We start from the raw sequence: 12,377 nt of genomic DNA, 5'->3' as shown, positions 1-12,377 counted from the left end.
CGGCTCGGCACTGCCTGTTCCCACAGCCCCAGCCTCTCCGGGCTGCTCGCTCAGATACTTGCCGGCAAGCGGCAATGAAAGGCTGGCGCTGCGGGGAGTGTGGCACCCAGAGGTTACCCTGCCTGCGGGGTGGCAGCCCCGCACCTGGGGCAGCCCCCGTGGCAGATCCGCCAGCCCCACTGCTGCTGCCTGCCATCAGGGGCTTCTGGCACTGGGAGGCGTCTCAGGGGTGACAGGGGCATGTTGTGCCCACAGCAGCAGCTCCTGAGCCCCTCCAGGCAGGGACACTCTCGGTCTGCAGTGCACCAAGCCTACTTGGCACAGCCACAGAGTGCTCTGGCTTGGAAGGAACCTCCAAAGCTCATCCAGTCCAACCTCCTCTGCACTCAGCAGGGACATCCTCCACTAGAGCAGGTCACTCAAAGCTCTGTCCAGCTTCACCAAGGCTCTTTTCCAGCCTGAATGATTCTGTGACATCTGTGACATCTGTGACCTTGAGTATCTGCAGGGACTGGGACTCAGCCACCTCCCTGGGCAACCTGCTGCAGTGTTCCAGCAGCCTCCTGGTAAAGAACTGGTTCCTCACATCCAGTCTTCACCTGATCCCCAACAGACATTTGGTGGCATACAAGCCAAAATGGGCACTTTCTTGACATGATCTCTTGGCAGGGCAGGCCAGGAGCTCTCCTGGGGTAAATCCTTGTGGAAGAGGTGAAGCCAGCAGCGCTGGGCTGGGGTGCACAGCCAAGAGCCTGACCTAGGCATTGTATCTTCCCTCCAGTATCACCATCCTGACCCAGGTCCATGCATGGAGCCCATTATGAGCCTCTGAGATGTTTTATTTCCCTTCATTCAAAGGATGTCTTGGGGTGCATGATGCCAGGCTGTGCCAGCTGGTTCCCACTTCAGAGCAGCTCGAGGCTGGTGCTCACAGACTGATGGCACTGTTAGCATTGTCTGCCTTGGCTAGAGAGCCAGCCTTTGTGCACCATCCCTTAGCACAGGCCACAAGAAGAAGTGTCCTGGTGGCCATGGCAATCCAGGAGCTGCCCAGGAGGGACCTGTGTGTGTGAGCAGGGCCAGGACGGTGCCACTTTGTGACTGCAGGATGTACAGGACAGCAGCCCCAACCCTGATGGCAGAGTGTCAGTGGGGACTGAGGAACAGAAAGCTTGATTTTGGTCATATTTGAATAGGGGTTGAGCCAGAGGCTCCTTCAGAGCTGCTCTGAGAGCAGTGATCAGGATGCTTAATTAGAAAAAAAAATAGAGAAGGAGCAGCAACTTGCTTGTGTAGCAGCAGAACTGTTCCAGTGTCTCTGCTCCCTTTGCCTCCCCCCAGCAGCACTTCTGGGCCTGCAGCAAAGGGGAGTTTGTGGGAGGCCTCCATGGACTGTCAGCAAGTGATCTACTTGGTTGGCTCCAAAGCTCTGCTGGAGCCTTGAAGTCTCCTTCCCTCCTGAATTCAGAGCCTGTGATTTAGGAGGGAGGTGAGGTGGAGGAGAGAGCTGCAGGGCAGGCTCTTCCCCGCTGTGCTGCACCAGGGACACAGCCTACCTTGGGAGGACACCACTGACTGAGCAGCCCCCTGGGGTGGGACATGCTGCTGGAATGAGTCCAGAGGAGGCCACGACGATGCTCAGAGGGCTGGAGTACCTCTCCTACAAGGACAGGCTACAAGAGTTGGGACTCTTCAGCCTGGAGAAGAGAAGGCTTCGAAGAGACCTTGGAGTGGCTTTCCAGTATCTGAAGGGGGCTACGGGAAGGCTGGGGAGGGACATCCTGTCTTGTGATGACAAGATGAGGAGTAATGGGTTTAAACTTGCAGAGGGGAGATTTAAACTGGATGTTAGGAAGAAGTTCTTTACAGTGAGGGTGGTGAGATACTGGCACAGGTTGCCCAGGGAGACTGTGGCTGCTCCCTCCCTGGAGGTGTTCAGGCCAGGTTGGATGAGACCTTGAGTAACCTGTTCTAGTGTGATGTGTCCCTGCCAATGGTGAGAGGTTGGAACTGGATGATCTTTGAGATCCCTTCCAACCTAAACCATTCTATGATTCTATGATCCTGTTCAGTCTCCAGCCCCTTGCTTCCCTGCAGCCATGGCCCCTCCAGCAGTAGGCTAAGGGCTGGTCCAAGGGGTCCTCACCAATCTGCAGCTCCTGAACTCCCAGCAGAAGCATTCCTCAACGGATGCAAAGTCCTCCTGATCCAGGTAACAGTGAGCCATGCTGCTGCCAACATCCTCCCTCTGTGGGGGTATCCTCCACCTCTTCCCATGCAGAGGTGCAAGATGCTGAGCGCTAGTGGGATGCTGCAGGTATCACCTAGGTTGTGCCTATCTTCTCCAGCTTCTTTGGGTGCTGAGCTGCTGGAAGTCCAAATCCAGTGCCATGGCCATGATGTGTCTGTGTGCCCATGATGTGCTGTGTGCTCACAATGTGGCTGTGTGCCTGTGATGTGTCTGTGTGCTCATGATGTGCTATATGCCCGTGATGTGCAGTGTGCCCGTGGTGTGCAGTGTGTCTATCATGTGCTGTGTGCCCATGATGTGTCTGTGTGCCCATGATGTGACTGTGCACCCATGATGTGTCTATGTGCCCATAATGTGCTGTGTGGCCATGGATCCATTCTCTGCTGCCTCAGGTGTATGAGCTCCTCGTGTGGCACCTACATGTACCACGATGTGCCTGGTATGGAGACAGCAGAGATAGCTGCTGCCTGGCACTTCGGAAGTCCTGCACCAACTTGTGTGCAGCATCTCCTGGCCTGGCACCACGAGGAGCTGCTCTGAGCACTGGGCTAACAGCATCAGGCTCCTGGAGCTCCAACAAAAATGTCCTGGCAGCAGCAGGATCTATACGAGCGAGCTGTTATTGCTAAACAGAACAGGGCTGCTCGCTTCAGCTCCACTCCAAACAAAGCCCAGTGGCTCTGCCAAGTGGGGGAAAAGAAAATCTGTAGGAAGCACACAAAACAAGCCCTGGATCTCCTTTGGTGCCTTTCCCCTGTCCCAGGTTCCCATAAGCAAATGCATTCTGCAGGCAGGCAGATATTTCTGCGGAGCAGGAGAGCTTAGCTGCATCTCCCTTTGCATGCCTGCATCTCCACACAGGGCTGAAACACCTCTGAGCACTGCACACCTCAGGATGTGCAGCTGCCTCAAGACGTGTCCTGTTGCCTCACAGGGCAATGCCCTGAGCTCTGGGTGAGCAGTAGGGCTTGGTGATCTCAGAGGTCTCTTCCAACCTCAGCAGCTCTATGGTCCTGGGCCTCCCATCATGCTCCATTTAGATTGGATGGGAGGAACAAGCCATGAGGGAGGTGGAACACTGAAGCAGGTTGCCCAGGGAGGTGGTTGAGGCCCTATCCCTGGAGATACTCAAAGTGAGGCTCAACGGGGCTCTGGCAATGTGATCTAGTGGAGGATGTCCCTGTTGAGGGCAGAGGGACTGGATGAGCTTTGGAGGTCCCTTCCAACCCAGACCATTCCATGATTCTGTGATTTCATCCTAGCCTTGAGCTGCCTTTTGGTGGGTTATGAAATCCTCTCCTTTGGTGTGCTCCCCTGCTTGTGCTCCATTTTGGATCCTGTCTCTATTGCCCCAGTCCTGAAACGTTGCCTCTACTCCAGCAGGAAGCGTAGGAAATGTGGGTGCAGCACTAGCTCCTCTTTGTGCTGGGTGCTGCACTCCTGGTCCCTGTCCCCATGAGCTGGAGGAGCTCCTCTGTGTGTTAGGGGCTGGAAAGGTCTTGCCAGAGAGTAGTTGGTGCAAGAGTGCTTGTGGCTGGCCATGGTTTGCTGTGTGTGCCAAGGGTGAGCATGGCTGAGTGTGCTCAGGAGAGGAAGGACCCCCCTGGGCTCAGACGGTGCTGGAAACAGCTCTTCTTTGGAGGTGATCTCCTGATGGAAGCTGCCTGTTTGGGGTGCAGTTGGCTAGGCTGGAGTGGCTTTCACTGGTCTCTTGTTCTCAGGCGTCTCCTGTCCATCAGTTGTTTATTTTGTGGATAACCCTGTGACTGAACTGTCATTCAGGAAAGCACCCCTGGTGCTGAGGTACCACTGACATCCACAATGCTACAACGAGCTCCGAAGGACTCAGGCCTTCTGCATTGAGCTGGGAGAGGAGAGATTGAGACTAGAGATGAGGAAGAAATTGTTTGCAGTGAGGGTGGGAAGACGCTGGCACAGGCTGCCCAGAGACATTGTGGATGCCTCCTGCCTGGAGGTGTTGAAGGCCAGGCTGGATGAGGCCTTGAGCAATCAGGGCTGGTGGGAGGTGTCCCTGCCCATGGCAGGGGGCATGGAATTGAATGAACTTTAAGGTCCTTTCCAACCCAAACCATTCTGTGATTATCCTGTTCCCCCACCCTAAGCCTCACCCTTTCAAAGCCTCAACAGTTTTCACCCTCCCTTTTTCTTGTACATGGAGCCCTGTGATTTCTATCTCTGCTGCATGAGGCTGCAGGCAGAGGGGAGCAGCTTTATGAGGTGCCAGCTGCCAAAGCTGCCCCCAGGAGCATGGTGCCTGTGAAACTCATCCCTTCCAGGGCTGGTACAGGGGACAGCAGGGACCAGCCAGTCATAGGGTATGGCTGGAGGAAGGTCACTGCCATCACCAACAGCTTTGCTGGCAAATGAGGCTTGCCACAGAACAGGCTGACACTGGTGGAAGGTTGTGTGGGATGATTGCTGTGATCCCCAGCAACCTCCCTAGGACCAGGTGATAGGAAAGGAAATGGCCTGAAACTGTGCCAGGGGAGGGTTAGTCTGGAGAGGAGAAAAAGGTTCTTTGCTGCAAGAGTGGTCAGGGACTGGCACAAGCTGCCCAGGGAGGTGATGGAGTCCCCATCCTTGGAGGTGGTCTAGAAAGGTGTGGCCATGGCCCCTGGGGACATGCTTTGATGGCCATGGTGGTGCTGGTTTGCTGGTTGGACTGGATAAGCTCAGAGGGCTTCTCCAACCCAGACAGGTCTGTGATTCTCTGATTCTATAACCAGATCTGGACAGGGTGCTCAGCCTGCCCGTATACCTCCAGCCTGTCTCTGCTTAGGGGAGGAGGCACTTGCAGATCTGGTGCAGCAGGCATTGAGTACAGGCCATCCCTGTGGGCACCCTGCCCTGATGAGGCTGTGTCTGGAGTATTGGCTCCAGTTCTGTGCTCCCCAGTTGAAGAAGGGTGAAAAACTCCTCGAGAGAGTCCACTGGAGGCTTGCAAAGCTGCTGAAGGGCCTGGAGTAACTCTGTGAGGAGCAAAGGCTGAGACCCCTGGGGCTGAGAGCCTGCAGAAGAGCAGCCCCAGAGGGCATCTGAGCCATGCTCAGCAAGAGCTAAAGCAGCTATGGGAGGCAAGAGGCTGTGGCCAGACTCTTGTCAGTGGTGCCCAGGGCCAGGCCAAGAGGCAGTGGGCACAACGTGGCAGCCAGGAGGTTGCATCTGAGCAGGAGGAGAAAGTTGTTTGTTGTGAGGGTGCTGGAAGCCTGGAGCAGTCTGCCCAGAGAGGCTGTGGAGTGTCCTTGTGTGGAGAGCTTCCAAGGGCAGCTGGGCACTGTGCTGCTGGGCAAGCTGCTGTGGGTGCCCTGCTTCAGCAGGGGCTTGGGCTGGGTGATCCTTAGAGATCCCTTCCAACCCCACCCTCCTGGGGTTCTGTGCCTGGGGAAGGACTGCTGGGTCCCGCTGGGCTCAGGGTGGGCAGGGCTCCTTGCTGCTCAGCTGGTGGGACTGGGCAGCCCTGTCTGCCATGGACTGGTTCTCTGCTGGAGGCTTGGAGAGGCCACACCCTTAAGGAAAATGCACTTAAAACCCTCTAATGACAACAACTCTTAACGCTGTTCTCTGGGCCAAGATCCGCAGCGCTGGGAACACTGAAGCCCAGAATGCGGAGGAGCCCCGGCGTGATGAACGGCCCCACGGCCCCGCTTCTGTCCGCGGCAGGAGGGGGAGGATGGAGCTGTCTTGTGCACATCCATCCTCGTCTGCTTTTAGAAACAAATCTTCCTTGCACTGCTTCCACGAGCTGGGGCTGGCCAGCCCTGACACATCCTTTCGCAGAACCTCAGCTTTTCCATGGAGAGGGAGCCGGAGTTTGCCGCGGTGTGGATTTATGGCACTGCAGACGTGATGTCCGCACCACCTCCCCGACGGTCACAAACACATGCGCGGCCAGGAGGCTGAACTGCTGGGGTCAAGGCAAAGCTCCCCTGCCCCGCTGCAGTGTTTGCAGGGAGGGAGGTAAACAATCAGGAACAAGAAGCGATTGTGGCTGAGGTACACTGAGCTCAGCGGCGCTGGGGCCGGGGAGGCAGGGGAGATAGGACCTCCCTGCAGGATGGGGCTTTGCCATGGTGGTGAGCTGGTGTTGGCTGGTCCTGCCTTAAGGGCATGACATCTGTGGGTGTTATTTTGAGCTATCAGTTGCTCCACCACGAGGTTTAGCTCCAGATAAATCAAGCTGATTTCCCCAGGTCCAGATGAGTCATAACCACAGGGCAGGAAACCCTTTTATCCCTGGGGCAGCCAGGCTGATGGAGATCGATGTTCGCTCCTCGTCTCGGAATTATTTCTGTCTCTTTGCCTCCCATTAAAAGCAAATCAGAAAAGGGGAAAAAATAATGAGCAAGTTCTCTGTGTCGCCTCTGTTTCTACCATCTCTGAGAGATCATCCTCCAAGCTGTGCTGTCTGCCTGGGCTGGGGCATTTGCCACATATTTTAACTGGCAGAGAAAAGGGCTTCTGCTCCAAAGCACCCTCCCTCGCTTGAATCTTGAGTCTGAAGGCATGGATCGAACAGAGATCTCTTAGAGCAGGGTCTACAGCAGCTTTCAGAGAGATACTTTTGGGGTCTTCCTTCCTTTCCTGATGTGGGGGAGCATTGCTGCCTCCTTGGATGAAGGACAACCACAGCAATATTAGTGATCTTGTTAACAAGCCTGCTTAAAAGAGTTGTCTTCAGTTCCAAGAGGAAGCTGGAGTTGGAAAGAGAAGAACTTGGGCAGCAGGGAGATCTTAAACACAAGAGGGAGGGCAAAGTTTTACTGGAGGGTCTCTCAAGATGGTTATTTCTCTTTCCTAAGTGACCCTGGCCTGGATCACCAATAGGGTGGTCAGCAGGAGTAAGAAAGTGATGGTGTCCCTGTACTGGGCACTGGTGATGCTGCACCTCGAATACTGAGGTTGGGTTTGGGTGCTTCACTCCAAGGAGCACATTGAGGGGCTGGAGTGTGTCTAGAGAAGGGCAACAAAGGTGGGGAAGGGTCTGGAGAGGAGCAGCTGAGGGAGCTGGGGTTGCTTAGTCTGGAGAAGAGGAGGCTGAGGGCAGAGCTCATTGCTCTCTACAGCTCCCTGAGAGGAGGCTGCAGCCAGTCGGCTCTGCTCCCTAGTCTCAGGTGATAGAAGGAGAGGCAATGGCCTGAAATTGTGGCAGGGGAGGGGTAGGTTGGAGAGGAGGAAAAATGTCTTTGCTGCAAGAGTGGTCAGGGACTGGCACAGGTCACCCAGGGAGGTGGTGGAGTCCCCATTCTTGGAGGTGTTGAAGAAGGGTTTGGCCATGGCACTTGGGGCCATGGCACTTGGGGCCATAGTGGTGCTGGGCTGCTGACTGGCCTGGATGCTCTTGGAGGCCTTCTCCAACCCAAGTTATTCTATGAGCCTCTTTGCCCTTCTCCCTTTACAGCACATCCTCCACTCCTGGCTTCCCCACACCTCCTTGTCTTTTCCCAGGTCATCGTCCCCTAAGATGACGCAGCAGATGCGGGACCTGCAGCTGGCGCAGGCCAGGAAGCCTCCAGGCCCTTCCTCACCCAACGCAGCCAAGAGGCTCTACCGCAACCTGTCCGGGAAGTTCCGCGTCAACTACACCTCCTTCGACGAGGGCAGCCTGGCCGGGCGCGGCGACAAGGACAAGCTCCGCAAGTCCTACCTGGTCAGTGCCTGCTGGCTCCATCCCGCCCTGCTGCTGGCAGTGGGGACCGGGGCTCCTCCCGGGGGTCATGCTGTCAGCTGGGCGCAGCTCCGGGAATGGGAAGCCAGCCTGAAGCAAGCTCAGCTGGAGCTGCTCTGAGGGGTTTCCTCGGCATCCTCTGGTTGTGTCTGCAAGGAGCTGGTGCTCTGCAGCACATGGGGCTGCATCGCTTGGGTTTGTGGGGTGCTGGGGTGGGGCTGGGGTGTTTGGTAGGATGGGATAGGGTGCTGGGGTGGGGCCGGGGTGTTCGGTGGGATGGGATAGGGTGCTGGGGTGGGGCTGGAGTGTTCGGTGGGATGGGATAGGGTGCTGGGGTGGGGCTGGAGTGTTTGGTGGGATGGGATAGGGTGCTGGGGTGGGGCTGGAGTGTTCGGTGGGATGGGATAGGGTGCTGGGGTGGGGCTGGAGTGTTCGGTGGGATGGGATAGGGTGCTGGGGTGGGGCTGGAGTGTTCGGTGGGATGGGATAGGGTGCTGGGGTGGGGCTGGAGTGTTCGGTGGGATGGGATAGGGTGCTGGGGTGGGGCTGGAGTGTTCGGTGGGATGGGATAGGGTGCTGGGGTGGGGCTGGAGTGTTTGGTGGGATGGGATAGGGTGCTGGGGTGGGGCCGGGGTGTTCGGTGGGATGGGATAGGGTGCTGGGGTGGGGCTGGGGTGTTCGGTGGGATGGGATAGGGTACTCCATGCTCAGCCAATCTGTGTTTCTACTTGCACCTAGTTCCAGAGCAATGCTGCCCTTTTCGAGGCTGTGGAGCTGCAGGACCTAGACAGGGTCCAGGAGCTGCTGAAGCAGTACAGCCCGGAGGAGCTGGACCTCAACACTCCCAACAGCGAGGGGCTACTGCCCCTGGACATCGCCATCATGACCAACAACGCTCCCATCGCCAGGGCTCTGCTGCAGGCAGGAGCAAAGGAGAGCCCACACTGTGAGTTGGTGTGGAGACCCAGGTGATGGAACCTGGTGGAACAGAGCACTGAAGAGTCTGGGTGGGGAGGTGGCCATTGGCCTCTGGGAAGCTGCCAGGGCTGTGCTGCAGGCAGGAGCAAAGGAGAGCCCACACTGTGAGTTGGTGTGGAGACCCAGGTGATGGAACGTGGGGGAACAGAGCGCTGTAGGCAGCAGGGTCTGGGTGGAGAGGTGGTCCCTGGGCTCTAGGAAGCGGCTGCAGGCTGTCGCGGAGCAGCCATGCCTTGAGAGCAGGAGCATGCCTGGGAGCAGGGCACGGAGGGAAGGGCGGGGTTTTAGGGAGAGAACTCGGTGCTTGTGAGAGGCTGGACTCGCTCTCACCAGCTCCCTTCCGTCCCTGCCGGCCGTCCCCGCGGCGGGCTCGGCAGTCGTGAGCCTGGAGAGCCGCTCGCTGCACGTCTCGACGCTGGTGCGGGAAGCGGAGCTGCGCGTCAACGAGCTGACGGCGCAGGTGGTGAACGAGGCGCCCGGCGCCGACTGCTCCGACAAGGAGAAGCAGCTGAAGGCCTGGGAGTGGCGCTATCGGCTCTACAAGCGCATGAAGGCAGGCTTTGAGCACGCCCGTGAGTGCCCGCAGCAGGCCCGGGGGGGATCGGGGCAGTCCCCGCGCAGGAGGCTGTGCGGTACAGGCACGGGGCCGCGGCCGGTCCCTGCCCCCTGCGGGCAGCGCTCCGGGAATCATAGAACGGCCCGGGTGGGAAGCGACCTCCAAGCCCCTCTGCACTCAGCAGGGACATCCTCCACTAGGTCAGGTTGGCAGAGCCCTGTTGAGCCTCACCTTGAATATCTGCAGGCATGGGGCCTCAACCACCTCCCTGGACAGCCTGCTGCAGTGTTTCAGCAGCCTCATAGTAAAGATCTTGTTCCTCATGTCCGATCTAAGTCCACTCCCTTGAGCATGATGGGAGGGGCCCAGGACCATAGAGCTGCTGAGTTTGGAAGAGACCTCTGAGATTACCAAGCCCAAATGCTCACCCAGGGCTCACAGCCCCACCACTGCTGCTGAGCCACTGCCCCTGAACCACGACCCTCAGCACCACATCCACGCAGCTTTTAAACACCTTCAGGGATGAGGACTGCACCACCTCCCTGGGCAGCCTCATCCAGTGCCTGAGAACCGCTGCTGGAAAGAAACAGTTCCTAATATCCAACCTAAACCTCACTTGGCACGTGTGAGGTTTAGGTTGTTGCATGTGAGCAGAAACCAACCCCCACCTGGCTCCTACCTCCTTTGAGGGAGTTTTGAGTTCCTCTCCTGAAGCCTAAACAGCCCCAGTTCCCTCAGCTGCTCCTCATAAGACATGTATTAAGGCCCTTCACCAGCTTCACCAGGAGGGGCATGGAGTGACCATTCTTGCTGTAGTGGTCCCTGCTCTCTGTCTCCAGGAGTGCCAGATGCCCCTACCAACGTCCACCTCTCTGTGGCCAGCAGCTCCTCGGTGCAGGTGACCTTCTGGGAGCCCCTGAGCGTCAACTCTGCTGTTGTCACCAAGTACAAAGGTAAGGACCAAGGTCCCCATAGCAGTGCAGAGGACATGTGGCTGTGGCAAGCAATTTGGCTGTGCTGAGGGTGGACACGCTCAGCCCATGCTCAGCCATACCCATGCTTTGCCAGGGGTGTGGGTAGTGCTGCTGAGCCCTCTTTGAGCTGCCTTTGCACCTAAATGTGGGGTAACCAGGGCTGCAGACTGTGACATCTGCACCACAGCAGTGTCCTGCACCGTGGCAAAACTCAGGCAGCTTCTTTCCCCAGTGCCTTATCCTGCACACTGGTGAGACTTTGCCATCCTGAAGCTCCTGTGCCTCTCACCCTCTTAAACCAGACATTTTTGCCTTCTGAGGCAGTTTCATAGAATCAATCACAGAATAGTAGGGGTTGGAAGGGACCCCTGAAGATCATCGAGTCCAACCTCCCCTGCCAGAGCAGGATCACCTAGGACAAGTCACACATGAATGCATCCATTCCTCCATCCCCATCTCCTGACCCATTGCTTAAGGGTGCTGACCCTGCCTGGCATGGCTTGGTGAGGAGGACCATAGCTCCCTGTATTGTCCCTGCCATTGCATCTCTCTCCCCTGCCTTCACGCCACTCCCCCCAGCTCTGGTGCTGCCCTCATCCCTCTGCAGCTGCTGGCCCAAACATGCATCAGCCAGCACTGGTGCCCTGTCCCTGCTCAGGGGCTACCTGACACCCTGGGGTCTCTCCTTCCAGTGGAGTGGAGTTGCTCATCCACCTTCTCACCTGTGCTGGGGGAGGCTGTGGTCGACAAGCTGAAGAACCTGCACTACACCATCCAGGGGCTGACATCGGTGAGCTTTTGGGCTGCCCCACGGGGGTCCGGCCTGCCAGGGGAGAGCCCAGGACTGGGAGAAGCCTCTGGGCACAGCATTCCCCATGGGGTACTGTAGGGAGGGGATGAGGCATCATCTCCATCAGGACAGGATTGTGCCAAGGTGCATATGGTGTTCCCTACAGCCCATGGGTGTCCTGAGAGGCTCCTTGCAGCAGGAAGCCTCTGCACTGGGTGCGTGGGGGCTCACCAGTGAAAGGCAGAAGGGACTTGTTCAGTGTCTGATGTATCCTCTGCCCCCACCTCTCCTCGTCCTTTCACCAAGTGCTCCTCCCGGGCAATAAATCAGCAGCTGGTTCCTCTGCCACCTGCACTGACCCAGCTTTTGCTCGCTGGAGGAGGGGGACTAGCCCCATCTCCATCTCCAGGAGCTCGGTGGGGCCATGGGCTGGGGCTCCATGCAGTTTAATCTCCCGGAGAACCACGGGAGCCACCCTGCCTGACAGCTGTCCTCCCCCCATGGGCTGCCGTCTAGCTGCAGGCACCGGCCCCGTGGAGAAAGACGGAGCAGGGTGGGGACCAGGGGGATGTAGAGCTTGGAATGGGAACGTGAGGGATTGCCCTCATGCTGCTCCTCCTGGTCAGCAGTCACCGGCACCAGAGCTCCAGGACAGGCAGGCAGGGACCGCTGGCTCCGGGAGCAGGCAGAGCCGCTGGTGCAGGCAGAGGGGCTGGGCCAGGGCAGCGGTGGCAGAGCACTGCAGCCGCTCTCAGGGCAGGAGAGCTGCAGGGGCACACGGCGGGATGGGGCTGCCCTGGCACACGGCGGGATGGGGCTGGAGCGGCGCCCGCAGCGGTACTACTGCAAGGAGCTGGCCCGACCCCATCCATCATGCTCTGAGAGCTGTTTTGCAGGCTCCCCTCTGCCTTCATGAGAGCCTGGAGGCCTTGCAACATCTGGCAGCTTGACTGGGGGCCTTCAATCACTGTCACTGTGCCACCAGCTCTCCACAGTGTTTAGCCAGCTCCAAGTCTCCAGGGGCTGGATCCGCACACATCCCGGTGGGAAAGCAGCACCTCTGCAGGCTGCAGAATCCCCATGTCTCTAAGGCTGGAGCATCTCCCAGCAATGGGCTCTTACTATGGCCCTCCTTCCCCTGC

The 12,377-nt window shown here is 57.9% G+C and overlaps 1 protein-coding gene across 8 annotated transcripts in view; it reads left to right on the top strand.

Moving 5' to 3' along the window:
• Nucleotides 1-12,377, top strand: part of LOC135180580 (ankyrin repeat and fibronectin type-III domain-containing protein 1-like) — a 250,354-nt gene that overhangs the window by 220,901 nt on the left and 17,076 nt on the right. For all 8 annotated transcript variants that reach the window (XM_064153127.1, XM_064153126.1, XM_064153129.1 and 5 more), the window contains 5 exons: nt 7,718-7,919; nt 8,676-8,883; nt 9,293-9,487; nt 10,311-10,424; nt 11,138-11,235. In XM_064153127.1, the coding sequence (XP_064009197.1) occupies nt 7,718-7,919; nt 8,676-8,883; nt 9,293-9,487; nt 10,311-10,424; nt 11,138-11,235 (817 nt within the window). The remainder of the gene's footprint in view (nt 1-7,717; nt 7,920-8,675; nt 8,884-9,292; nt 9,488-10,310; nt 10,425-11,137; nt 11,236-12,377) is intronic.

The sequence above is a fragment of the Pogoniulus pusillus genome, chromosome 13 (assembly GCF_015220805.1).
Source record: "Pogoniulus pusillus isolate bPogPus1 chromosome 13, bPogPus1.pri, whole genome shotgun sequence".
NCBI classification, from domain to species: Eukaryota; Metazoa; Chordata; class Aves; order Piciformes; family Lybiidae; genus Pogoniulus; species Pogoniulus pusillus.
The sequence above is the reverse complement of the archived record's forward strand: the minus strand, read 5'-3'. Positions and strand labels throughout refer to the sequence as shown.